Source organism: Microtus pennsylvanicus, chromosome 7 (genome assembly GCF_037038515.1).
Source record: "Microtus pennsylvanicus isolate mMicPen1 chromosome 7, mMicPen1.hap1, whole genome shotgun sequence".
In the NCBI taxonomy this organism is placed as follows: domain Eukaryota; kingdom Metazoa; phylum Chordata; class Mammalia; order Rodentia; family Cricetidae; genus Microtus; species Microtus pennsylvanicus.
This window is the reverse complement of record NC_134585.1, coordinates 83660477-83688400: the sequence shown is the minus strand read 5'-3', so window position 1 is coordinate 83688400 and position 27924 is coordinate 83660477. Positions and strand designations below refer to the sequence as shown.

The following is a 27924-nucleotide window of genomic DNA, read 5'->3' as shown; positions in this document are numbered from 1 at the left end:
ATGCAGGACTGATAGCATCAGCAAAGGAGGAAGTGTACCGAAATGAAAGTTGTATCATAATAGAATTGATGATATTAATGAAAAAACAGACTAGAATCTAGAAATCATTTTTATCATATCAACTAAAGCATAGAGACTGACTTTCTCATCTTCATCTATTACCAATAATTTATAAGAACTAATTGCTAAGTATAGGGCAAGATTTTAATAATTTAAATAAGTATAACACGTATTCAATGAAGTGTTTTTGAAAATGGTTTATAAAATGATGACACAGTTTCTTGTTTTTTGATTTTATTAAGCTCTACATTTTTCTCTGCTCACCTCCCTGCCTCTCCCCTCCTCTTCAATCCTCTCCCAAGATCCCCATGTTCCCAATTTACTGAGAAGATCTTGTCTTTTTCTACTTCTTATGTAGATTAGATCTATGTATGTCTCTCTTAGGGTCCTCATTGTTGTCTAGGTTCTTTGGGATTGTGATTTATAGGCTGGTTTTCTTTGCTTTATGTTTAAAAACATGAGTGAGTAGATGTGATAATTGTCTTTCTGTGTCTGGGTTACCTCACTCAAAATGATGTTTTCTAGCTCCATCAATTTGCCTGCAAAATTCTAGATGTTATTTTTTTCTGCTATGACATGTTATGATAAAAATGATTTCTAGATTCTAGTCTGTTTTTTCATTAATATAATTAATTCTATTATGATACAACTCTTTGGATGACACGATTTCTTAAAGGAGTTTTGACATTATTCCTTTGGCTTGTCTGGAGAACTATTTTCCAATTGTGTAACAGCATTGGTCTTGTTAATCCTGTTCCTTCAATCATTTTCTTTGACCATTCTCTCAATTGCCTTTCACTTTCTGTTTTCATGAGAATCATTAATATTTCATGCATACTCCACTAACTTCACAAAAGTCTGTGCCTGTATGCCAGTTCTTATTGGAACTCAAGCTCTGATCATTTGAATTTGGGAGAGAATCTTTTCATTGACCTTTCATTTATCTGTGCATCATATATCAAGTAGTCACATTCTCAGTGATTTTTTTTTTACTGTTTGTTACTAAATCTGGAGCACATCAGCCTGGCGAACACTACCCTTTCCTCTGTAGATCTCGATGGGGATATAGAATAGACTGGCAGAAGCAGAAAGTGTGAGAGTGGTGGCAAGCCATAGGAGGCTGACTAGTGGGTCCACAGAAACACAGACCGGAGAGACAAGTTCTAGTATCCAGAGCACAGTGTCATGGCCACTGTATAACCATAACCTACCACATACTATGTGGAGGACATGATGGGAGGAGCCTTTGGTGCAAATGAGAAATGATAAGGAAAGAATGTGATCACCTGTATTTTATCACTTTGCGGTGGATAGATGTTAGAATATCATATTGTGAAAAGTCATTGTGTATAATTATTCCATTTTAATTTTAAAAAGAAGATATGGAGCACCTCCACATATTTAAAACTCAAACCTTTTGAAAGGAGAATTGTTATAATCTAGTAATTAACATTTCATCTCTGAACATAAACGTATGGGACATTTCAGTCTGAAGAAACCACAGAGAGCAAGAGTTGTAGGTTCTTCATTGGATACCTGAAAAAGTCATTTAACACAAAAGAAACCCATCTCCTATGAAACCAGTGGATGTCATTTTAATAAAAAATTATAACTCATACCCACGACCCATCCAAATCTCTCCTTTGCCAAGTTGCTATCATCCAGAATGGTGAGATAATATGGAGCCTTTCAGAAGAGAGCTAATATCTCAGGCATTTTTCAAAACAATATTTCCTTAATATTCATAAGAAAGATAAGACAGCTTTTGTATGGTCTCTAAGTCAATATGAAAGGGTAATAACTCAAGATCCATTATGGTAGCAAAAGAAAGACGAGTCACAGCCCAGTTCTTTGTCTGCCTGGTACAGTACACTTTGGAGAGTTCATGCAGGTTGTTTCACACACGGACCGGGGTGTATTTCCAGGGTGTGGTTTCACTTCTCTTCCTGCCTTCTTTGCATCCTTGGTCTATATTCTTTCACTACGTTATTCAAATAATATCAGGGAGGAGGGTGTCGCTTGAGGTTTCCTCATACCCAGAAGTAATAAATACTAGTTGTGCCCCATATATAAGGAAGTAACTGAGTTAAAAATGGTGGTTTTACAAAAATGAGAAACAAAGCCCATCCTGTCATCAAGTGTCTTGGGTGGCAGGAAGTGTAGTGGTTATTTGTGTGTGGGATGAATGAGAACACTCAGCAACCTGAAAGAATAGCGAGTTAAAAGATCGTACAGTGAGGAAACACAAAGGAATGCTTTGATAAGCGAGGGTTCTGGAAAGGTTTGGGAACTTGTTTCATGTGCATTGAAATGTGTTTGAGTGTCCCATTCTGTGAGACATTAGAAGTTGGCTGCAAGTCAGCACTCTGGAAAACACTGGTGCTGCTCCCTGCATTTGCACCTTGTATCAACCAAGGTTGATGAAATAGGAAGGGTTTGTTAAGACGTAATAAGAAGCCTGAGCCAATGGGCCAAGCAGTGTTGTAATTAATACAGTTTTTGCGTGATTATTTTGGGTCTGGGCGGCCGGGAAACGAGCAAGCAGCATCCGCCTACAACGGTTTGCATCAATATTTTGAGACAGACAGAGTCTAATGGAAAATTTAGAAAATTACTAGAAAGAGAAGGGGTTTCCAGTATCACTCTTAAGAGAATCTTCAAAGGAAACAGCCCCAACCACAAAATTAACTGGGTTAAGAAATTACCCTTTAAGGAAACAATTAGGATACAGAAGCACACTGAAGCAAATTCTTACAGTGGGAGTTTTTCAAGCCAGAACCTTTCCTTACTCCAACCCCACTGAATTTTATATTGTCAAGGTTTCCACCACTGAGACAAAATGCCTGAGAGAAATGACAGGGGTGAAAAGTCAATGTTGGTTCATATTTTCTGAGATTTAAGTTCAATGTCAGCTGGTTTTACCAAGGCAGAACCACAATACAAGAAATGTATGACTGAAACAAATTGCTCCCCTTGGAAGTTGGCAAGCAGGGAGAGAGAGACAAGCAGGATCTAAGGACAAGATCTGTCTATAAGAGCACAGCTCCATGACATACTCTTTCCAGCTGGCCTACACCTCCTGATGTTTCCACCGTCTTCCAGTCTTAACATCAGCTGGTGTGTGTGCCATTGGCACATGATCTGGAGAAATAATTTTTTCTTCAGTGAGATAATCTTTCCTTTGTTTTCTTTTTTAAATTGATTTTTATTGACCTCTACATTTTTCTCTGCTCCCCTCCCTGCCTCCCCCCATCCCCTTCTTCAACCCTCTTCCAAGGTTCCCATGCTCCCAATTTACTCAGGAGATATTGTCTTACTTTTTAACCAATTCATAGCAATGTCTTATTGTCTTAAGTATTTGCTAAATGGACGTAGTATATTTAAACAAACCATGAAGATATATTCCTGTCCGTAAGTCAGTGCCTCTCTCAGCCCTTGTCAAACTTCTTGAAGTAGATGACAGCTAAGACAGTGATTTCCTACTGATCAAGGTTCGTAGAATAAGAGACTGTAGAGTACTCAGCCTTAAATGGAATGTCTATATAAACCCCCTCAAGGCTCAGGGGTCTTTACAAAGGAGAGAGAAGAAAGATTGTAAGAATGAGAGGTGAAGGAAGACAGCACACAGTGTGGCAGCATATACACCAACTCAGTGATTGTAACAGCATGCACAAGACTTGTGCAAGCTCAAGCCAGAGAGAGTCCCAGTATGGGGGGTGAGGGGTGCACGTGGATACCTACCCCAGTTTTCATGCTATTGGTGTTTGATAGCTGCTGGGAGAGAGGAGGTCAGTTTTCTTTAATGATGTGATCCCTGGTAAGTAGCCGACTCTCCAGAGCAAGCCCCATACCAGTAAACTAGACAGAATTAAAAAGATTGGGAAAAATGATACAGAGTTAGGTGAGAGGAAAAGTAGGTGATTTGGGATGAGTTGGGGAGGAAAGATGAATATGATCAAAATGTATGAAATTCACAAAGAACTAATAAAAGTATTATTAAATATATATTTGTAGACAGCAAGTCACAGATTGAATAATATACACAACTTAACAAAAAAAATCAAGTATACCGAGTGAGAAAATGAAAATAATATTTATTGTGTGTAAAGTAAAATATACAGTGTGATAAAAATATGCAATGCAAAGATGCCTTTTACTGAAAAGAAGTATAGCTAAGAAGAATTATTTCTTGTGTTTCAAGAATTTTTTGAATGGGGCTAGACAGACAGCTCAACAGATAACACTTGCTGCTTTTCCAGAGCTACCAAGTTCAGTTCCTAACACCCATGTTGGGCAGCTCAAAACCACCTACAACTCCAGCTCCATGGATTCTGATGCCCTCTTCTGGTTTCTGCAGGCACCCGTGTACATATGGCAGATAGATATATATACATAAACATGAATACAATACTTTAACATTTTTAAATAACAGGATGATCATATGTTGATCAATAATTATTATATTCTTTGAGCATTTGATCTAGTTTCATTTATGAATCTTACTCAGTCATTTCTTTAAAAAGCTAACATTTTTGCTGTCCCCAAGACACCTGTGTAAATGGGAAGAAAGTCTCACAGGTTTTAATTATCTCAGTTAACGATAAATTAAAGTATTTCTATCTACAGTATTTGAATATTAATTGCCCTACCAAACTAAGTTTACAAGTTTTTCATTTGAATATCTCATGCTCCCTGTTTTAAGTGATACACTAGAAATTGAACCTTTATTGGTCTCTGTACTGGGATTTTAGGATCTATCACCCCTGAAAGAAAGAAAGATGATTGATTTAAGGAGATCATTAAGTTCATTGAGCTAAAATGTTCTAAAACCTAATGGACATCATTAAAACAAAACAAATCAGTTCTTTCATTAATTCTTTATTAAAATTCATAGAATGGCTTTATTACTTTGTGTGCAATAGCTTTTAAATGGCAAATAAAGTCTCTTATTGTGAGTTCTAGGAAAACTGAAAAATAAAACCCACCAATTTCTCATTAATTATTCTGTCCTCAAATTCACACTGGGTTTAGACTATATATACCCAATAGCACTTAAATGGCTATAGAAGGATCTTGCTAATAATTTCATGGTTACTGAAATTATATCTGCCATAAACCATGTAGGGAAGCTGACAGCAAATTTTACAGTATGCCATTTCAGGCAAGCAGGCAGGGTGAATTCACACTTGCTGGTATGTTTCCTTACAAATAAGCAACCATTATGGGGAAGATGATTACAATGTAGGTTGGCTTTTGAATAGAGGTACTCAGTGGACCGTTTGTGAAGTAGACAAATTATTAGGTTCAGTGACAGTGTCAGAAGAAAGACTAATCACTGTGGTGTTCTATATAAACTCAGAGAAGCAGTTTGTACACAACTGGCCTTTAAAAACACTAAGGAAAAGTCTCTGCAGTTCCTCCTCCATCAAATAAAGAATCTTTCTTATGGTGTGACAGTGATTTACAGGATATTTGTGCAGATTTAGAGGAACCCCAGTTCTCATGCAGCGTCTGCTTTAGGGCCATGTTCTAGAAGCTGAAGCATGGCCACTCTTTCTAGCCTCTGATGGAACACTTGGGAGGGCCTAGGGCCTAGTTTACTTGCCCAGAGCCCAGAGCACTTGCATTAATCCCCCAGTATTTCTTGGGCCCAGAGGTCACCAGCAAAATTTCCACATCTCTCCCCATCCAAGTACATTAACCCTCACTCTCATGTGTTTCTTTGCCAGCTAGAAGTCTGTCGTCCATAGGCTAGACTGCTTTTGCCTCTACAGACTTGGTGCAAGGCTAGATCTAGTCTGTCTTCCCTTTACAGGTCCCTGGATTTGGGGAAGAGGGAAAACCAAGGCATAGCAATACTGCTTTTCACTTCCCATTTCACACTCAAGGTAAAGATAAACAGTTTTTCCTAATTTCCTAAAATCTGTGCATTTACTTCACGCTACAGAGGAAATCATGACTTGTACATTATTTTATTCTGAAAAATGTATCTAGAAGTCATACATTTAATTTTTACTATATACAAACTGTCCCCTGGCATGAAACCCATGTATTCGCAGACTAATTTACTTCTATACTAGCTATAGATGGAGAATGCTGAATATCTCCTTTATTAAGTTTTAGTTATGAACAGAATTTTTAGTAAAAGACAAGGTAGACTTGTCACAAGAAAATAAAGCAATCTGTATTTCAAGCTTTTCTGTTTGCACTTGTTTTGCAATATAGACGTTTTGTCAAATGTTCTCAGACTTCCCAGGCTGACAAATGGTATTTCACTGTTTGTCCTTTTCTAAGACATTTGCTTTTCCCATTGTTCTAAAATGTGACACTCATCAAGAAGAATGCCAAAGAAGAAAGTTTCACACAAAATAAGTAAAGACTCCAGTGCCTATCACACCAGGCTCAGGGCGGCCTGTCAACATCACTGTCGTTGACCGTTTTGTTGCAGATCTCAAAGGGGAAGTCTGAAGATCACATCATCCAACTGAATCGACTCTCCCTTTCCTTGCATTCACTTCTGCCATTTTCTCCCAGGAAGACCAATTAAGTGAAGTTTAGAATTCCAATTGTAAAATAGCAAACACCATTTTGTAGTTTTCATATAATATCAAGTCTTATTATTTTTAGTTTACATTAAAATATTTATTTTATTCTGAAACTCAGTGAAATAAACATGTAAGCCATACATTTGCATATTGAGCAAGATTTCTTCCTATTAAAATAGGTCAAGCGTAAAAAAATGCAGAAACCAGACTAATGGCTTAAGCTCCCTGAAGATTCCTTAAAATTCTTCCATATGCCCAGTACTGATAGGAAAAGATTACACATATGGGCTCTTCAAGTAGGCCAGTAATACATCATGAAATCCCCATCCTGTATCTAGAACACTTAAAGAACATAGATGATTCTATCATTTTTTTACTGTCAGGTAACAGTGACAATTAAAACTAAGAATTATGTAAAAACATTCATGTGAAAGTAGATGCAAGATTCACCCCAGGTTCCCATTTAGTGGTAGCTAGGTTTGTCTGACATAGACTTACAGGTTCATGACCTGATTTTCTTTTGTTTTGTTTTGTTCACATCTAAGTAAAGAAATTCATTTCTCAAGGGGTGCTCTTTGACTCTCTCTCTCTTCTATTATCTATCTTCTCCATAACAGTTTCAATTGAGTCTGTCCTGATAGCCATGTTGTAATGGACAAGCTGTCACTGGTTGGAATTGTCTAGAAGGACTTGATTGAGGCAAAGTAATTTGTCCGTGTCTCTGGCCCTCAGAGGCTGACTTCTTCCCTTACCGTGGATCATCCATCCATTCACACTCTATCAAACCTTACACCAAGCCAAGAATCCTCCCTTTCTGCATTCGTTCTTTTGCATATACAGCGATTAGCTGGTTAGAAAGATCAACTTACCTGGCATGTACTCTTGCCGGGGTCTGACATTCTAAATGGACTTTCTGTGGCATTGGCTGCTTGGTAGTATTTAATCTCTGTTGTGGCCTTGATGATTCCATCACAGTGGATCTCGACAGTGACTGAACCAGCCGGAAAATCTTACAAAACATAAACAAGTGTTAAACTAAGCACCAAGTATAATGCGCATACTGTACCATAATGATGTAAGCTACAAAGGAAGTCTTTATGGAGTTCTAGCATTTAACTTTCAGCACTTAATTTTTTAAATTTTTTTATATATTTCATGCTTTAAAAACATAAAATGTACATATTTAGATTAAATAAACTTAAAAAACATATGCAAATTATTTCTCCCTACTGATATACTTTTTTTGTAAGGATATAAATCCTCTTTAGAGAATTCTTTAGAATTTAGCAAAAAGAATCTATTCTTTAAACTTGGGTGTTTGTTTCAATTTTATAAAGCAGAAATCCATTAATTATATGCAAGTTTCTAGAAATTTTGTGCAGAAGTAAGATTTATTGACATTAAAGAATAATTTACAATTGATTAGAATAAGAAATCCTGGGTGGTATGGGAGGTCCTTCTGTCTATGTGTCGCTTTTATTGGTTAATGAATAAAGAACTGCTTTGAGCCTATGGCAGAGAAGAACAGAACTAGGCAGAGAAAGTTAGACTGTATGCTGGGAGAAAGAAGGGTGGAGTCAGAGAGAAGCCTGACACAGACGCTGGGAACATTACCCAGTAAGCCAATGCCACGTGGCACTATATAGATTAGTAGAAATGGGTTAAATTAATGTGTAAGAGTTAGCCAATAAGAAGATAGAGCTAACAGGCCAAGCAGTGATTTAATTAATATGGTTTCTGTGCGATTATTTCAGGCTATCCAGGCAACCAAGAAACAACAAGTGGTTGGTTCTCTCCTCTAACACCTGGGGAAAGCAAGTATATCCAGAAACTTCAGGATGAGCTTTGCATACTCTATTCATCTATTCATCCACTTACCAATTGATCCATCCACCTATCCACCCACCCACCCAAAGCCTTCATGTCAACAAGTTGTTCAAAGTGACTACTAAAGCCTACCTCAAATTCTACTGTAATATACCAAAAAAGTTAAATTTTTTTATAAAAAATTGAGGACTTCCATTTAAAAAAAAAACCAGTAGTTTCAATTAAAAAGTAATGCTGTAGTGTAAAAAATATAAGCAAAATTTGTCATTGGATCTATTTGAAGAACAAATTTTAACAGCTTTTCATGCTGCCATTGAGATATTTCTCAAATTCTTCTAAAAATGTTATTTAAAAATATGAGGTTCAGAAGAAGTTTAATGAAAAGATCAACATCCTTGAACAGCTGTGAATGTTTCATTTCTTAAAGGTTAGACACTAATTTGAGTCATCTCCTGACGTTAATACACTTTTTATCATTTTTTAAGGTAAGTTCAAAGCCAAAAATAAGGTGGCGGGGTGGGGGAGATTTTAAACTGAACAAGATCATGGAGCTAAAATTTCTCTCTTCACATTCTTGACAAGATATGTAACACATTCTGTGAAATGATATGCACTGAAAAGTGTCACTGTCTTACCAAAGAGATAGACATCCAATAGAGTAAGAGAAATCAGAACAGAGTGCCAAGGCTGCAATGCACATCCCATGAGCTAACGTCGTGATTTTGTGCTGAACAGGAAGTTGGTGTTGACAGAGCCAAACAAAATTGATTTTAGTAGATTTTAAATAATTCTCATCTTAAAACATTTTGTTTTCCAGAATTATTATACCTAGAGATCATAAACTAAACAGAAATTTACCAATCAGTTGCTTCTTTCCCATGCAAGTTCAGCATAGTAAAATATGTGTCCTAAAAGACTTTTCATGTTTCGTTCATGAGACATGAAGTTATAATTTATATTATATAGAGTACAGTTTCATCATTAATAAAGTGAGTCAATATTTTTGTTCATGAATTACATATTTCTTTCAACTTTTAATTAGATTTCCCTAAGCTATTGGGTTTTTTTCTTCATGGTATTGCTGGTACCAAAGGAATACTCTGTTTCTTCTATGTAGAAATTAGTTAATATCTCTAGTTGAAAGTTTTAGCATACTTTTAAGGCTCAGCTATAAACTGGAACTATTATAATTTCAAATTGCTTGAACCATAAATGCCATTAGGAAAAATTTGTTTCCTGCGAAAATCTAGCGATTATAGAAACATAGAAACAAGAAATTATTGAGATGAAAGTTTGGGGGAGTCTCCAAACTAGATGGTATTCTCTCAGGTAAAAAATTCAGACTAGGGCTGGAGAGATAGCTCAGAGGTTAAGAGAACTGACTGCTGTTCCAGAGGTCCTGAGTTCAATTCCCAGCAACCACATGATAGCTCACACCCATCTATAATGAGATCTGGTGCCCAGAACATTATATACATAGTAACTAAATAAATAGCTATTGTAAAAAATTCAGACTCCAAGATTGAGGTGGGTCAAAGGGAAAGATATGCTACCTAGGAAAAGAATATGAGAATTTCCTTCCTCCCGAAGGTCACTAAATATGGAATTAGATTTTCTCTGCTTTGTTACCAGCTGAAAACATGCAGTACTGCTATTATCTTTCATAAAAAGTCAAAAATTTGCTTTCCCAGCTTCCCTTTAGGCTTCTAGAATAGTTCTGTTGGCTTTGAAGAAACGAGACCCTATTTATCTGTCTGGAACCTAGCCTCAGAGAAGGGGACCCAAACAAACAGCAGGAGTAGGTGAAGTGTGTACACTCAGCCTCTGAAAAATGGGAGCCAAATTGGGAAGCCACTGGAGTCAGGGTTCAGCAAGCTGTAAGACAGAACTGACTATTTTTACCTAAAACTTCTAATCTGTGTCAAAATAGCCATTGTGGAGTTTGTATTGACACTGACCTCTCAATGTTTTGACATCAGTTTTGAACTCAGCTATTGGGAGCATAAATGTGGCCTGAATAGTATAGGAAACTTTCAGAAAGTTAAGCATGAGGTGCCCTAAAAACATAGAAAACGTGGTAAAGGGTACAAAGTAAGTAGAAATATGAGGGGTTGCAGGAGGCAGTAAGTTCACGTACATTTGGTATTAATCAGGAAAATTGCATCAATCACAGTAGGGACTTCCAGTACTATTTGGCTGAATTATTAAGTGATCTAAATGTGTGGAAGATATTTGTGATTGTAATAGAAAAATGTTTATGTGTAATAAACCATCAAATATTTTTAATGTTGTCTGAGTTTAATTAGGTAGGCTCGATGTGTTTTTATTCCTAGAAATATGACACACTAGAGTTGGACATTTGTATCATCACCCTGCCCTGCCTCTTCAACTGAAGCTAAGCCATTAGTTCCAACTGTCTGTGACCATAAGCTCACATGCAGCCCTCTCAGAGTGCCCTGCTTAGAAGTCCTCTGTTGTTTAGCTCTAGGAATAACAAGACCTTCTGGCATTTCATCTTTTTGTGGTAGTGTGCTATATCCTGACTTCAAAAGAATCTTAAATCTTACAAGACATCTGTCTGATGAGACTCTCCATCGTTCTCCCAACTCTCACAAAAATATCACCTGTGTACTTAAACTAATCGTAGATATTTCCTGCTTTAATAAGAAACTCTTCACTTTAAGTTACTCACACAATACTTGTGCTCGGAGCACAGTAAACCAATAAAAAAATCATAACTTACTTTTTAAAAAAAAGTTAAAAATTAATTAAATTAAAATTTTATTAATAAATAAATTAAATTGATTCTATTTAAGATTTAGCTCAGTTCAAATTCCACAAGTGAGTGACACTTTGTGGTATAAGTCTTGCTCTAAATGGCTTGTTTCACTTAATATTTGTCATTTTTCATTCTGTTGCTGCATACACAGGATTTCATCTTTTATATGGTTGAATAATATTCATACAAATACACATATAAATTTCATGTTTTCTTTACCCATTTCTCTATTAATGAGCATGGAGGCTGATTTCACTCTTTGGCTATTATAAACCCTTCTGCAACAGATATGAGAATGCAGGTTCCTCCTTTAATAAATTATTTTTCCCACTGGGGTATGCCCTGGTCAGAATTGTGGGGTCAGATGGCAATGCTACTTTCAGTTTTCTAAGAAGGCATTCTGTCCATACGTTGTTACATTCTCACAAACAGTGTAGGAATTCTCTTCTCCATTCCTGCGTAGGATTTGCTACTCTTTGTCTTGTTGGTAGTAGCCATTCTGATGTAGAGAGATGATGAGCCGTGATGGTGTGATTGATTGTTATTACTCAATGATTAGGGATCGTGAGCATTTTGGCACTTAGTTGTTGATTATTTCTTCTTTTAAGTGTTTATTTATACGATTTCCTATTCCTTTTTAATTGAGAATTTATACAAAATATTTTACCACACTTTTCTCTTTCCCATCTCCTTACATTTCCTCTCTACCCCCACCCCAATCATCCAACTCTATTTTTCCTTTAGGAAACAAATGGGGGAAAATACAAGTATACCAAAATTAAAAAGAAAGCAGTAAAAAAGCACAAGAAATAATAGGATTTCTATGTTATTATTAAGGTTCTTATATATACTGAATATTAATCTCTTATCAAGTAGTTTATAAATAGTTTTCCCATTCTATAGCTGGCTCTGAACTCTTAATCATTTCCTTTGCTGTGTTGAAGATTTTTTTAAAATAGATTTTCATTTGTCTATTTTTGCATTTCTTGATTACACTTTGAAGTATCTTATAATAATAAAAAACCTTAGCCCATCTCAATATATTGAAATGTTTTTAAAATATATTTTTCTAATTGTTTCAGATACTTTTGTTATTTTTTCCTTTCTACTAATCTTGACATTAGGTATATGAAGCAAAAAAATACTCTTAATATGTATACTTTTATTTGGCATCTTGATCTTCTACTTGGGAAATACTATTTAAGTACTTCTTAATTTGTATTATTGATGTTTCTGTATTGACTTATTTTAACTAGATTTAGTTTGAACTCTGAAACTAATTACTTAGAAAGTGTTATTCATTACATCATTTAAGAATGTTACATAGGGTAATAGGGGCTATGAGCAAGAAGGTAAAAGAGAATGGAGGGGGTTCTTCCCTTCGCATTTCTGCATGTTTTTCCACAATAGGAAGCAGTGTCTGGATATTTGTTAAGTTATTGGAATAAAGGTTTCCCTTCTGAAAACCCAACCCCAGCGCCAGCTGAGTGAGGAGGCACGGAGGAGTCACTAACGTGAACATACAATGCTGACTTGTAAATATAAATGAACTTTATAATGGACTCACAAAGTACCTAATATACTTTGCAAGTATAAACATTTTATATTTCCATATTTATAGGATTAAATATCTTTTTGTATAAAACTATTTACAAGGTTCATAGTTTTTAAAGTTTTTGCAATAACTTTATCCTCTGATTTTTAGAAAAAAATGCCATCAAACAAAAGCAAGTAGGCTTACATTTTAAAAAATAATCATTTTCTCAAAATAATTTCACAAAATTATTTTAATTTTTTACAGTTCTTACTTAGTTTTTATTCATAATAATAAACTTGACTCTGCAATCCAGCTAGACTTGAAGGGGAATGCGGAAAATATGGAACCCAAAGAACTTCAATGAGAGCAGAGATGAAGGGTACTGCGAGCAGATGGGGCTGGGCTGCTCTCCTGAGCTACAGAAGGAATGGTCTGGTGGGTAAGAAGCCCGCAAGTCAAAAGAATTAGAGTTGTCCACAGTCGGAAATGGTGATCTTCTTGCTGGTCTTGCCATTCCTGGACCCAAAACACTCCATGGCTTCCACAATGTTCATGCCTTCTTTCACCTACCCAAAGACCACATGTTTGCCATCCAGCCACTCAGTCTTGGTGGTGCAGATAAAAAACTGGGAACCGTTTGTGTTTGGTCTAGCATTTGCCATGGACAAGATGCCAGGACCTGTATGCTTCAGGATGAAGTTCTCATCCTCAAATTTTTCTCCGTAGATGGATCTGCCGCCAGTGCCATTATGGCGTGTGAAGTCACAACCCTGGAACATGAGTCCTTGAATAATCCTGTGAAAGGAAGAACCCTTATATCCAAATCCTTTTTCTCCAGTGCTCAGAGCACGAAAGTTTTCTGCTGTCTTTGGAACTTTGTCTGCAAACAGCTCGAAGGAGACGCCACCCAAGGGCTCTCCATCGGCCGGGATGTCAAAGAACACGGTGGGGTTGACCATAGCTGCAGCAAGCGGTGAGAGGGGACAGCGGTGTCTGCAAAGCCTTATTTTGTGTGTGTGTGTGTGTGTGTGTGTGTGTGTGTGAGTATGTACATGTGAGTGCAGGTGCCTGTACATCTGTGTGTGGGTATGTCATGGAGATGCCAGAAGAGGGTCTCAGATCCCCAGGAGCTGGAAGCATAAGCCGTTATGTGCCGCTCAAACTGGGTGTTGGGAATCGAATCCAGTTTAGAAGGGAGCTAGGACATATGAGCAGTCAAATGGGTAGCTTCACAAATGAGAAAAGGAACTGATGAGAATATCTGAGAAATGGTACTAGAAAATACCAAAAAAGAATTATGCTTTATGAAACTGCCAAAACTTTCCCAAGGCTTTGAATGGAGATACAAGAAAAGAAAACATAAAGTTCTTTAATAAAAATAAAAAACCTGTGAATCCTCATGTTGCATAAAGGAAATAATTTTAATTCCATATTTAGTAGTGACTATATATCCAAGTACATTCCACTGACATATTTAATGATGTTTCATGTTACTGGCAGCCACTTCCCTAAATGGTATACAAACCAAGTTCTAAGGATTTACACAACCTTACTTTTGCAAATCAGATTAATAATAACAATGTTGAACATGTGAGAAATAACACAGGAAGCACCTGCAGAGCAAACTCAAGTTTCTGAGGGAAGTGAAACCATTTATCATAAATCACAAGAAAGGAACTCAGGGAGAGGTTTATTATTATTAAAACTCCAAATTTCTCACCTGCAGCTCTCATACACCAGACGCTCCTACTCCAGCGTGTTGGCCGTGCTCTGAGGCGCTTGCTGTTCGAAATAAATTCAACTTCCAGAATTTCACCAATTAGCTCATCTTTCAACAGGATGAATATCTCACCAGGATTCTGTTAAATAAAAAAATGCAATAGGTTAAGCTCGCCAAATAGTTTTCCTTCACCAAAGTGCCCACCACATTTATTAGTGGTCAAATCTTAGACTGTTGATAAATTTATCTTGTTTGTATTTTTAACCATATACAAACATATAAATGCATGCTCATTGAATTTTACTTTTAGTACTTTGATATCTCTCACATTCTCATCCAGCTCCAAACCATGCTTTGCAGCTGAGAAACAGTGAGAACACAGTTTCTTTATCTTTGCCCTTTCTTGCACATAGCCTCCCATCCCAGGGTATCAGAACCATTTTATAGACTAACAAATTGGCCATAAGTAAGCCAGTAAACATTTCCTTTTCCAAGTACATATCCTTGACCCTGACTCTTCTATTTCTCTCTGTGTGTAAAAACCTAGCTAATCTAACTTGAAAATCTCTTACAATTAAAATAAAATAAAAATATTAATGTTGTATAGTTCCCCAGTTTGTGTCATAGAAGTTCTCTTGGGTCTTCTTTGCTAATACAAGGGCCTGTTAAGGCTTCTGAGATGATTAAAGTTATGCAACTAAAAATTCCAATATTTAATTATATTGGAGAAGTTTGAGCTGTGAACAGAAATAAAAATATGAAGACCATATTTGGGGAACCAAATCCAGAAAAAAATGTTAATCGGGAAGAGTGCATTTAATTGGGAATTGGTAAATATTATTGGATATCAACTTTATAGAAATTATGATAAACACTGTTTATATAAGAATATTTCCTTGAACCCTAACTGAAAAAGACAGACAACACATATATATGCATGCACACACACACGCATACACACACAGACATGCACACACATCCTGCGGAACTGAAATAGAAAATTCAACTGCTGCTCGTAAGCAGCACAATTTAGGATCATATTTAGAAAATTGTTAGGAATTATCTAACTTTCAGATCCTCATTATTTCTTATATTATGCTACTTGACTCTGTGAAAAGTAAAATATTTTTTGACTGTCTCAGATATCATCTCTCAAATCTGTTGTTATAGTAAATTTTACCCTGTCAGTAAATAGGGAACTCGCTGATACACTTTCATGATATTATATTTATTAAAAAGTCATTAATTCTTTTTTCTTACTCTAGTGTTACTGTTCTAAGCATAATCACATACTATGACTTACATATTAATGCATTATACCAAGGCCTTTCTAGAAGTGGTAAAGTCAATACTGCCAATCACTTATCAGATGCTCAGGTCCACTTCAGCCATTATCCACCATAGTCACATCCCAAATACTTATTCAAGGTTGATTTAAATTTATCTTTACCAATGATACACAGAGAACAGATCCTACCTCAAAGGAATCTCTTTTCCTGGCCATGCAGCATGCACCATGTCAGCAGATAAGGGACATGATCCCATGGTCCCATCTGTTCTTCATAGCTCTAATGACCTCACATCTGTCACCTCAACCCCAATGACTTCACATTTCATTTTGGGTCTGGTCCTCAATAGCCTTTAATAGCCTTTTGATAGTTCTTTAGAGTTCTTTTCAATGCCAAAGTCACCACTTGTTTGACTCTATGGAATTGGTAAGCAAAGTGTGCTCACCCAAAATTTTATTCTCCAAGGCATCTCATTCTCATTCATGAGCAGCCCCAAATATGCTGCTTCTCATGCATCAGACTCCCTCCTTAATAGAGGGCAGAACTCCACCTTTCAACCCTTTCCAGCAAAAATTCCCAACAGAAGACACTCAATAAAGTGCCTGCATCTTCATCTGTACCCTGGGCTGGTTTCTTGGGTGAAGACCTGCACAGTCACACGGGGCTTACAAAACCCTGCCTTTGCTTTAATGTTCTGCTGCCATTGCCTTGAAATGCTAACTAATTTGAACCAAGGGGCTTTGTATTTTCATTTTGTACTGCAAGTTAAGTTGCTGGTCCTATTTAAAGGTGATTGTTGCCTTGCTGATAGACTCTTTCTTCCTCTGCTCCCTCATAGTCAAGCTTTCCTCTAACTTTAGCCTTCAAGAACTGTAGAACTTTCAAATGAGCACTTATACATTCACATCTACATCTGCATCCAGCCATGACCAAGCCAAGTGTTCCATAGTTCTCCTCATTCAAAATACTCTGGTAGCATTTAAGAATCTTTATATCATTTTCATATCTTCTGAACATTATGGACATGGCAGATTCTCTGATGTTCTAAAAATTAAAACAGAATACATCTATAAAAACGCGAGAGCATTGAATTGAGTCTGCTAGGCTGAATTCCTTACCGCCCTCTATGTGGGGCTTTACATACTCCTGCATCTTGCTGCAGTAAGCAGCCCAATCCAGGAGAGATCTGTCTTTAGTAGCATGGGTAAACTTGACTCAAAAAAAAAGCTGTAGGATATTAAAATTTTATAAATGTGTGTTTACTAGTTATGAGGCTGCCATCTTGTGTTTCATTGCTTGACCCCTTTGTTTGTGCCCCTTTACTGGGTATCTAAGAATTAATAAAGAAAATTGTTTATGATCATTACTACTTATAAACTTTAAAGGTTTCTGTACTGTTCACAAAACTTGAGATTTCAACAAAAAGAGTGCAATTTGGTCTATAATAAAAACACATATGTAGTGAGGTTTTGTTTGCATCTTTGGGCTGAGATTTAAACACAGGTAGAACAGTGAGATCCCAGTTGATCACTGATAGCTCACAAAGGCTTTTGCACAGTGAACTATGGTATTTTCACATATTCATAACTACTTTATAGATACCAATTAAAGAAAGATAGGTTCATGGGACTTGGTAAACTTGCTGCCCCAGCAACTTGCTGTGCACTTGACACTTGTTTGTCTCATAATAGCAGAGAAAGAATTGGAAAAAGGAAGGATGGTGATTAATGAAGGATCTTCCACGCAGATAAAAAAACGATGAAGAAAAGAATCTTAACCAGTCTTGAAGTGGTGATTCTGTTGAGGAAATGGAGACATCCTCACCAAATTCTTGATGGGGACTCAGAAATAGCAGGAGCAGGGAGGATTCGGAGCACAGACTGCAGTCCTGAAAGCTTTGTGTAAAATGTGTGAAAGGCGTTGGTGGACTCATGACTAAAGATCAGACACTTTTCACAGAGGGAATACAGGACAACCTTGCCAATGTCACAGAAGCCACAGAAAGGAGCTGGAGTTTTTGGTTCCACCACTAGGGAGAAGTGAAGGTGACTCATTTGTTGCAGGTGTACACTCAGAGACAGGATTTAATGTTAGCAGGATTGCTACTTTGGATGAGATAAGCTACTGTCACGAGTATGCTTTGTGCATTATGTAATGCTCGCAGCTTCCAGGTTTCTATCAACTAGATGTCAGCAGCAACTGTGATAATCAGAGATGCTTGCAGATTTGCCTACATCTCCCCACATAAAAGAAAGGCAAAGCCTTTCCCAGTGGAGAACCACTACTCCATGGGAATTTGTCAAAGACTTTTATACGGTCACATCTTTGAAGCAGTGGACAGCATACACAAGAGATGCTGGTCTAGATGTTATCATTGAGCTAATGCCTTCCAGGTGGATTTTATCAGGAAGGTAAGTAAACATTGATGCTCTATTTGAACAACAGATACCTTTGGCAGACCTAACTAACACCATATTGTTTATGATTTGTCACTCCACAATACAAAATCCAGAGTGTACAGAAAATAAAGAAGTAAAGCAGGCTTAGAATACTAAAATAGAAGAAAATATGCAATCCCACAGAAACTTAAAGAAGGGCTCTTTGATGAAACAGGTTTAAGCTAACACAGACAACACCTACATATTTTGTAGGGTTAAGCCAGCCCCTTTAGGGAACGGGTTTGCCTCGGGCGAACGCATACGAATAAATTGGGCAAGCGGAGGCCTCTGGCCTTTTTCTTTCCTACTTCCTGTGCTACGCAGGAATCTCGGTTCTGTAAGTTTATTTAAACATTAAAACTGTATATATTCTTTAATTTTTGCCTTGCATTTATTTACGCCGATACAATATTTTTTTCTCAAACAGTTAAGGAATAACCCTTATAAATAGAACAATGGGTCAATGTCAAAGAGGAAAATAATATTTTTCAACCATCTTTAAAGCAGTGTAAGATTGTCAAGGCTTAGAAAATTGATAATCTGTGGAAAGAAAGGTGCTGGGAAAGGTTACTCAGCAGAAGGATCAATGCTCCCCAGCTCATAGGATCACAGAAAGAAAACAGCTTAAAAATGCACCTCAGTTAGTGATGGATAAAAGCTGCTTCTGCAGAACAGGAGCAGACAGTGAGAGGAAGATGCAGCAATTGTACAGCAAGGAACAATGCGGGAGGGGCAAGGTAACTCGCATGATAGGGAAGGAAGACTGTGGTCCCATTGAACACATGGTCAACAGGATGGAAACAAAACTGCTACATGGGTATCAACAGTGCTAGCCGTGAATGAGGCCCACTTCCAACTGCCTAGGAACTGTCAGAGCTGGCACTGATAAGTTATGGAACTTTTAGGATTCCATAGACACCTCTTTTGCTACTTTCTTAGGAGATGGGGCATTGTTCTCTGGTCTTTGCCCACCCACTATCTAGAAGACTTCTCAGAAATATGGTGGAGTTCAAAGGTTGTCATTTCAGACAATTGGCATGTACTGAACATTCTCCAGGGAAACCAGAAATGCAGTTTTCACTTGGCTGGAACCAAATGGTCTTTTCTGCAGTGCCTGGCACCAGTATATGGATTCAGACTGTACCAAGATCTACTTACCGAGAGCCCAAGATTTGTCTGGGATAACTATTTTTGTTCCAAAGGATGAGATTATTCTGAAATATTGGAGCATAATTCTGGATTTAAGGTATTTTATATGATCTTTTGACGTCTAGTTTTTATATATATAGTAGGGTTCTGAAGATAGATTTTATATTGAAATAATTTAACTTTATAATGCTTGAAAAATTCTACCTATATCCATAAATTTTCAAAAAAAAAAGCCTATGGCTGCTCTACTGAAAGAACCCCTGCCTCGCCATCAGCATAGGGTATGTCTGCCTAAGGACAGCCAAAGCTTGCTATTGGACTTCAATTTTGTGTGTGAGTAATAAGGGGAGGGTTTTATAATACTCAAATTTTACTGTTGCAGATATTTTTAAAAGTAGCTATTTAGACTCATTGCATAACTCCCAGGGAGCTATTTTTGTTCTTCGAGTTATTTTATTTCCTACTTTGATTTCATCTCTTCGAGACTAGATCACATTGCTTTTATTACAGTTCTTTCCCATTTCTTCCATTATTTCTGACACCGTAGGAGCTGACATCTTTGGCTCTTAGCTTTTCTCTTCCCAGCTTCAGCTACCTATTCCTTTACCCATGCGGCCATTTGTCTTTGCCTGGGCATCTGTGCCTGGTATCTCAAATGCACACAGTTCACATTTCTGGCATTCCTGTGGTAGTGTCTGAGTGGTTTTCCTTCCTCTAGCACTGGCAGTGGAGTGACTTAAAGGAGTTGTTCCAACAGTCTGCAGGGTAGAAGGAAGGGATGCAAACTTGAGGAACCTTACAGAATATTTAGCTTCTCTGACCACAGGGTTGGGGACCTACCATCAGCAGACATCAGAGACCTCCTGATGTCAGGTCATGTAAATCTGCCAGCTCCTTCCAAAAGGACTTTTCATGCATCTCCCTTGGGGCTCTTTTATACTGTTGCCTTTTCACTCAAGGACACCATAGACTTTGAGGACCAGCACCAAGACTCAAACCCTTCTAGTGGTTTATTTTAAGGGATCAATCCAAGAAAGGCATAGGAGAAGAAATACAATAATGCTCCTATATTGTTACTTTCCTCAAATCCTCCTTCTAATTGTATTTCTATTCATGGGAAATTAATTCTTCCATCTTCAACGATGTCATCATTCAACAATACATTTGGTGGTGAAAAATAAGTAATTTTAAGTTCTATTCAACAGTGGGTCTCTCTTTTGGAAAATAAAATTCTTTATCTGCTTATTGTGGCAGTTATTAAAAGTAGCTTAATATATGTATTCTGTATATATCATTTTAAAATGTCAATAACATTTGATAAAATTAAGCATTTGGAGATTCTCCAATGTCCAGTTAGCCAGCAAAGATATATTAAATGCCTACTGGGTGCCTGATATTATTCTAGGTTCTGACATTGTAGTTGTGAAAAAGAATAAACCAAAATGCTAGGTTAACTGTGCAAATTACATCACAGTGATATTTAGTGTCTATTAAAACAAAAGGGAATGTAATAAAGGCTGTCATCACTGACCTCACATGGAATTTCACCAGGGAGCACTAGGGCCAGAGGCACAGACACTCTGGAAGCTTCTTGGTCTTCAGCTCCCTTCTGTCTACTTGTATCCTCAGAATATTTTGCTTTTGGGTCTGTTGGAATGCTGACCTCAAGGTAGTCTTCAGAACCTGAGGAAAATTGCAAGAATACAGATTATTTTCATTCTATCTACTATCAAAAAAAAAAACACACCATCCAATTGCTGTGGAAAAGATTTCATAAGTGTAGAAGCTGAGTCTAGGGTAGTAGAAGTAAGCATCTTATCATTTAAATAATATTTCTTGACTAAATACCATTATAGCACTTATGAATAAGCCACATCAGTTGGTTAAATGTTCACAGAAATTCCAAATATCACATTTTTATACTGTCATTAATAAACCAGTGGAATATTAAAAAATTTATTTACCTTGAAAATTATAAAGAAAAAATTCAGTTAGAAGAATCTAAGCCAGTATACTAACTTATAGATATACATTCTAATTTTAAATACTAATTATAAGCTAGGAATGGTTATTATGCCTGTAATCCCAGCATTTGCAATAAGAAGAAGGTAAGTATGGTAAAAGTTCAAGTCCAGCCTGTATTACATGAGTCCCAGAGCAGGCTGGGCTAGAATACAATTATGGAACAACTATTAAGTAAAATAACACTAGATGCTAAGTTTAATAGTGAAATACGGGGCTGACTGTGTGACTTAGCAGGTCAGAGTCCTTACTGCTCTTTCAGAGGAACCAAGTTCAGATCCAGCACCCATATCACGCAGTTCATAACTGTAGCTCAAGCTCCAGGGAATCTGACTTCTTCTGGCCTCCTTAGACACTCATACATATGTGCATATTCTTACATACATACATATATATATACATATATATATATATACATACACACATGTAAATAAAAATAAGGGTGCTAATCAAAATGTTTAAGTGTCCTATGAACATAAGTGATTCAATACAAATTATTTCTTTATGGAACTTCTAGGAACAAGGAAACATTAATACGATTTTCAGAGCATAAAGAGGGGGTGAAGTGACTGGTTTTTGTCTAGTTTAACACTTAGTAACAACATTTACTCTCAATTATTCATGTATTGTTCTCAATTGAAAGTAAAAGAATGTGGTAAATAATAACTTTAGTTTTTCAAACTACTCATTGTCTTAAAACCCAAAGTGTTTCCATCCATAGGGATGAAATTAAGATTCTCAGAATGGGTGACATCTGTAGCTTTTAGGGTCAGCTCAAAGAAAATTGCAAACAAAAAAGGAGTTGCCATCACCCTTACCTGTCAAAGACTTTCCAGTGATGTTATTTTGGAGTCCCCATGTTTCTGTAAATAGCCCCTTGCCCTATAAGCACAATAAACTCATTGACTCCAAGAAGTCAACTTTGCTGAAATCATATGTCAGTTTGTCATCATTGGGCCTTTTAAGGAGGAAGTACGTTTATGTGTTTCAGGGAAAGAATCCTCCCACCATGGAGAACAACTATCCAGCTATTTGTTACATTTCCTGGAACAAGTACTTTATAGTCCTGTCTGCTTGGCTCCCTTGCAGTTCACACGACAGTAGCCCAATTGGATGTGCTTTTCTAATGCATTTGTAGTGAGATAACTCATGGCTCTCCATGCATGCATTTTCTTCATTAAAATAAATATAACACACAAATAATCAAGGCTAGGTATGTTCCTGGTGGTCTTCTGGCTAAAGGGAATGAAGATGAAAAAGAGTCCACAATACTCAGGGCGAGACTAGAGTTAGAATTTTGACCTCATTACCTGGCAGGTGTAAAGGGCAGAAGGCAAGGCCCAGAGAGCCTTATGCAAAGCTTTACAAAGTTAGCATATAAAAAAAGTTGTCAGAAAAGATCACATGCTACTTCTCACAGGTGCGGAGGGACTCCAGAGTTTCCAAAGGCAGGCTGTGGCAATTATGAGGAACAACTGGCTGCCATTGTTCTTATTTCCTACCAAAGGTAGACACCCCAAGGTACCAAATCCTGCACCTGCCCCGTGCTGATTGCCCCAGCTCATCAGACTGTGAAGTCGAGCTACCGGAAGTGCAGTGAAACACAGCCACCACCTATGCAGGTGGGAAGAGACAAGGCCGTTTTGGTCCATTGTGCTTGCTAGTCCAGTTTGGTTTCTGATACACCCTTTTGACAGAAAAAGAAAATCTACTTTTACTTTGTTCACGTTTTCCTTTGTGCAGTACCAATCTTAAGTCTTTACCCAAAAGTTATTGTAATACTAAAACACGCAGCCTTGGTAGAAATCTATAAGAAAATAATCTCTGCTTCTACCCCAACTATGGGTCTCAAGAAGCTACGACCACCATGGAGCTTTCCATCAATCACATCCAGACAAGGAATGAGGATGAGGATTGGAAGAGCTGAGAAAGGAGGTGATGGAGCAGACTGCAGCCCCTTCTGAGAAGGAACCATTGGCTTTTTGCCTCGTCTTGCTCTGTTTTATGAAAGTTGAAGAGTTAGGGCACAAACTTCCACATTTCCAGATTCCTAAAAATTCTGGTCTTGTTTAAAACAAATAATAACGAGCCTTTACTTCTCTCACAATTTCAATCTGTTTCCTGAGTAGTCTTGTGCCTCTGCCATCTCTGTCTCTGCATTCAAATAGTTCGAAGTTGAATGAAACAATGGATTTTAATTGGTGAAAGAATCAAGAGGGTGACTTTACTTAATACACTGTAAAACAAGTCATTCTACCATACCATTATCAATGCATTGGGCTTTTGCAAAGGAATATTTTGTAATGTTGGGTTATAAAGAACTATGTATCCTAAGGAAACCATGGAGGTACAAGAAGAGATAGCTCTATGATTGTGAACAGAAAGCTAGGAGCAAGATAAGCAACAGGAAAACAAAAACAAAAGCCATGTTGTTAGACAAAAGATGTCCCTAACAAAACTCTATCAGAGAATAGTTAACATTAAGAACCATTTTTATAGTATAATTTGAAAAATACAACTTACTAAATTGTCAACTTAAAGGTTCATGCAGCAATATGTGTGTGTAAGTGTATATGTGTATGCAGAACTATGCAATGGAAACTCAAGACATTCATATTCTTGAAGGAAAGAGAATAGACTAACCATTTCTATATCAAAATCATAGGAGTGGCTATTTCTAGATTCCAGGTTTTATCATATATGTGCATATGTTGTGGCCCTCTTAATGCAGCAGGTAGAGTGTCAGTCACACACACACACACACACACACACACACACACACATATATATATATACATATATATGTGGTATTTATATATCATAAGTTATATGCAAAATTTTGATTTTTCTTCATTGAAATGTATTTTACAGAATAATCTATAGAATTGACTCTACACATTTTGTTTCAAATCAAAGAATAAATTGACTAAGACAAAAATCTATGCATCTATTGCCTTCTATAATATGTAAGCAAGATATAATAGATTAGCTAAGGAAATTAATTGCTTTGGAGCACTATATATTAACATGTTTCACTGAGTTAGAACAAACTTTAAACAGTTCTGAAAGTCTGATGTTAATCAGAAATTAGATGAACACAGATGCCCAAAAAGAGAAAATAGAGCCCAATACATAATTGTAAAGCATAATTTAAAGATTGACTTCCAAAAATAAGGAAACCCCAGACACACAGCATGGACCAGCAGGGGTTCATGAGACAAATCAAACTAGTAGAAGCCCTAGGAAGTCAAAGCTCATGGTAACAAATTGAAATCTAACTAGTAACAATTCAAAATACTGGGGCTTCCCCAGATGCAACTGCTACTGGGAAAGAAGCAATTTGCTTCATTTGAATAAAACTCTATATTTCTCCTAGACAAAACATACTAGACATAAATATTAAGTAATGCAATGTGTGGAGCCTGGTATATTTTCTAATTTCTCAAAGTTAGCAGAGACTATAAGAAGTACTGGCCAGTACTTCTCTGTGGGCTTTGGGATGTGTGAGTGCTCAAACCTGGATGCTAATAATAGGTGGAATAGCAAGTGACAATTGACAATGACTTTCAGGAAAAGTATTGTGTGTCACCAAAAATAATTACTTGCACCATTAGCAAGCTACAATGGCCTCATAATGAAGACTTCATTCTCCTAAAGAAAGAAAATTTTAAACTGGAATCTGATCTAAAATTTTATAAACATTTTTTCAGGAATATTAATAACAATGGCAGAATATTTATTGTATGCCAATATATTTTTTGATTTATTATTTATATTCTACCAACTCTACAGGGTATATAATAATGCCCTCCATGTATAGATTAAGAAATTTATTGTTTAATCAACATTTTTCAACCATCTCTGTATCATGAATTATTCTGGTTGCTAAGAATATTTCTATAAGCTTTTCTTCTTCAGGTTTGCAATCAAACACAGGGAAGAGCAAACAACATGAGTAAAGAGAGGATACAGCTTAGGCCAACTGCTGGGAGAAAAACAAAGCTAGTAACAGGTCTGACAGGGAAAACAAGGAAAGGGAGAAGCATGCCAGCTCTAAACAGAATCATAAGGTAGTCTGAGCCATTGATTCACAACCCCACGGTCACACAGCTGGTTATTTCTGGAACCAGACAGACAAGCTAGGCAATGTCTAGAGACATATGATTACAACTGTCTCCATCCCATGTTTGTAGAGTTATCACAAGGATGATCCGATAGACTCAAAGACACAACCCTTTTACAGGCGTTACAAACAACAAGTGACCTCAAACTCCAGAGGCCGTGTCTTAGGAATCAGTTACGGCCATAGCATAAGAGTCTACCCTAATTAACATTAGGCTGACATTCTAGCTAGGACCGCTGATTTATGTAGAGGTGACAGTCTGTGTGTAAGCATGCTCATTAGTCCCCATTGAACTGTTGAGCATTTGGCAAAGCATTCTAGAAGAGTGGCTGTGGTTTTCTGATTGGCTGTCACTACTTAGAACAACGATTTGTGATAAATGTGGAGTCATAACCAGTAAATGATGGCGGCCTTGCTAAAGTTCCTCTAACAGTGTTTGCTCCATAGAAATTCATCAATGACTATTAGAAAACCAAATGAAGAAATAAACTACATAAGAGATAATATGCTATGTTGTGTCTGAAGTACTGTTGTAAGAGTTGGACTCTAGAGGACTGGGGAGAAAATTCATTTGGGAGGTGCATGTCAGACCTGCATCATTTATATAGGGGGTGTGGGCATCTTCCAATTTTAATAATTCTGGGCTTCAGGAGTCAACTACCTGTACATATCAAGGATTGCCTCTTTAGAGATTCTTCACTTTGATATTTGAGCTGATATTCAGGAAAGCCTGGGGGTGATGTCTTTAATGCAGAAGTCCACTGCTTCAGTTTCAATAGATATAAGAATGACCAAGAAGAAAGAAAATAAGAAAAAGTAGACAATAAAATAAAGCAAAATAGAAATTTATTAAATGGTAAATTGATTCAAATAAAAAATCTTTAAAGAATTAGAATATGCATCAAAAACTGAGAACCCTGAAACCTGGGCCTCTATAACCTCATTAAAAAAAAGTCCAACTATTTATTCAGTTATATAAACCAGAGAAGCACTTTAGGACAAAGAAACTCCTTATGTAAAGGATCAGATACCTGAACTCACATTCATAATTCATACTTTTTGAGTAATATATATTTCAAACAATCCATCATTTTAATTGGAATTCTAAAATAATAATGAACCATTAGTTTCTTAGAGAAAGAAAAAGACAGATATCCAATCCCTAAATGTTAAAGTTGGCACATAATAATTTTTCAGAATTTGACAAATTCTAGAAAGCTAAAACAGTACTACTGGCCTTTTTCTTAAATGTACTAGGTTATCATTATACCTTTATTGTTAGAATCAACTAATTATTGTTTAAATTAATGGGGGAAAAATCAATGTAGGGTCTCTAAGTCCTATTGCTAATTAGAGACATTTCAGGTAGAATTAGATAAGGAGGCCTTCTCTTACTACTCTAAAGGACTTTAAGTGTGTTCCACAGGCGGTGAAGAATCACCTCACCTGGTGATCTTCTAAGAAACACAATGAAGAAAGACCCAGGCCACTGACTGGAAGATTTTGAGAGCAGATCCTGAAAGGACAGATGCAGGTCTCAGTCCACAGATGAGAGAATGGATATTTATAAGGCAGAGGTACAGCTGAGCTGGGAGAGAGTATAGTCCGTGTGACAGCTTGGCAATGGCACAATCTTTAAAACAGAGAGTAGGAATAGAACTAATTTCTTTTTATGAAGGCAAGGGAAGAGACAGCAATGAATTAGCAAAAATTCATTTTTTTTTGCTAATTGGAAGCAGACAATATGAATCCTGGTGGGGAAGGGTGTCCTAGAACAATGACCAAGGGCTCTTTAAAGAAAAGACAATTTTCCTAACACAGCAATCTACAAGTAAATGTACTATAGTATAAAAGCAATAGAGAGTCAAGCATCTACCATCTGCTGAATAACGGTGTTGCCCTTTTCAGCCCTTACAGTGGCTGTGTATGTAGCGTTTTTAATTTTTATTCCCCAAATGATCATAGCATTGACAACATTTTCCTTGCTTACTCATGTTCTGGAGGTTTTGTTTGGTGACACATTAATTTAAATTCCTTGCCTGATGTTTTAGTTGTATCATTTGATTTCTTACTGTATCAGCTGGATCTCTACACATGCTGGAATCTAGTCCTTTACAACAGATGCTTCTCCTGCTTATGAGGGAAAAGTTCCTTCTTTGCATGCTGGGTCATTTTTAATTTGCTGCCAGATGTGAATTCTAGGTGTTTTACTTCTATGGCTATTCTGTAGTTTTGCTTGGAGATAGTTTTATTGCATAAAAACAGGTTGTTTCTCTTTAAACTTAATATTAAATTTGTGTGGAAAAGCTAGTATAGTCTGTGATGCAGGGATAATTTTGCCTCTGGTACCCTGATACCTGATGCTTTGGTGTGAGGGGTAATGAAGTTTTTATCACTCTTGCTGGAAGGTATACAAACTATTCTCTGCCGGAGTG

The 27924-nt window shown here is 36.9% G+C and overlaps 1 protein-coding gene across 1 annotated transcript in view; it reads right to left on the bottom strand.

The window, feature by feature from the left end:
* Positions 1-27924, bottom strand: part of Bank1 (B cell scaffold protein with ankyrin repeats 1) — a 218011-nt gene that overhangs the window by 143602 nt on the left and 46485 nt on the right. Inside the window, exons 3-5 of the mRNA XM_075981274.1 lie at positions 20876-21027; positions 14469-14607; positions 7475-7614 (exon numbers count right to left, since the gene is read on the bottom strand). Coding sequence (XP_075837389.1) covers positions 7475-7614; positions 14469-14607; positions 20876-21027 — 431 coding nt within the window. The remainder of the gene's footprint in view (positions 1-7474; positions 7615-14468; positions 14608-20875; positions 21028-27924) is intronic.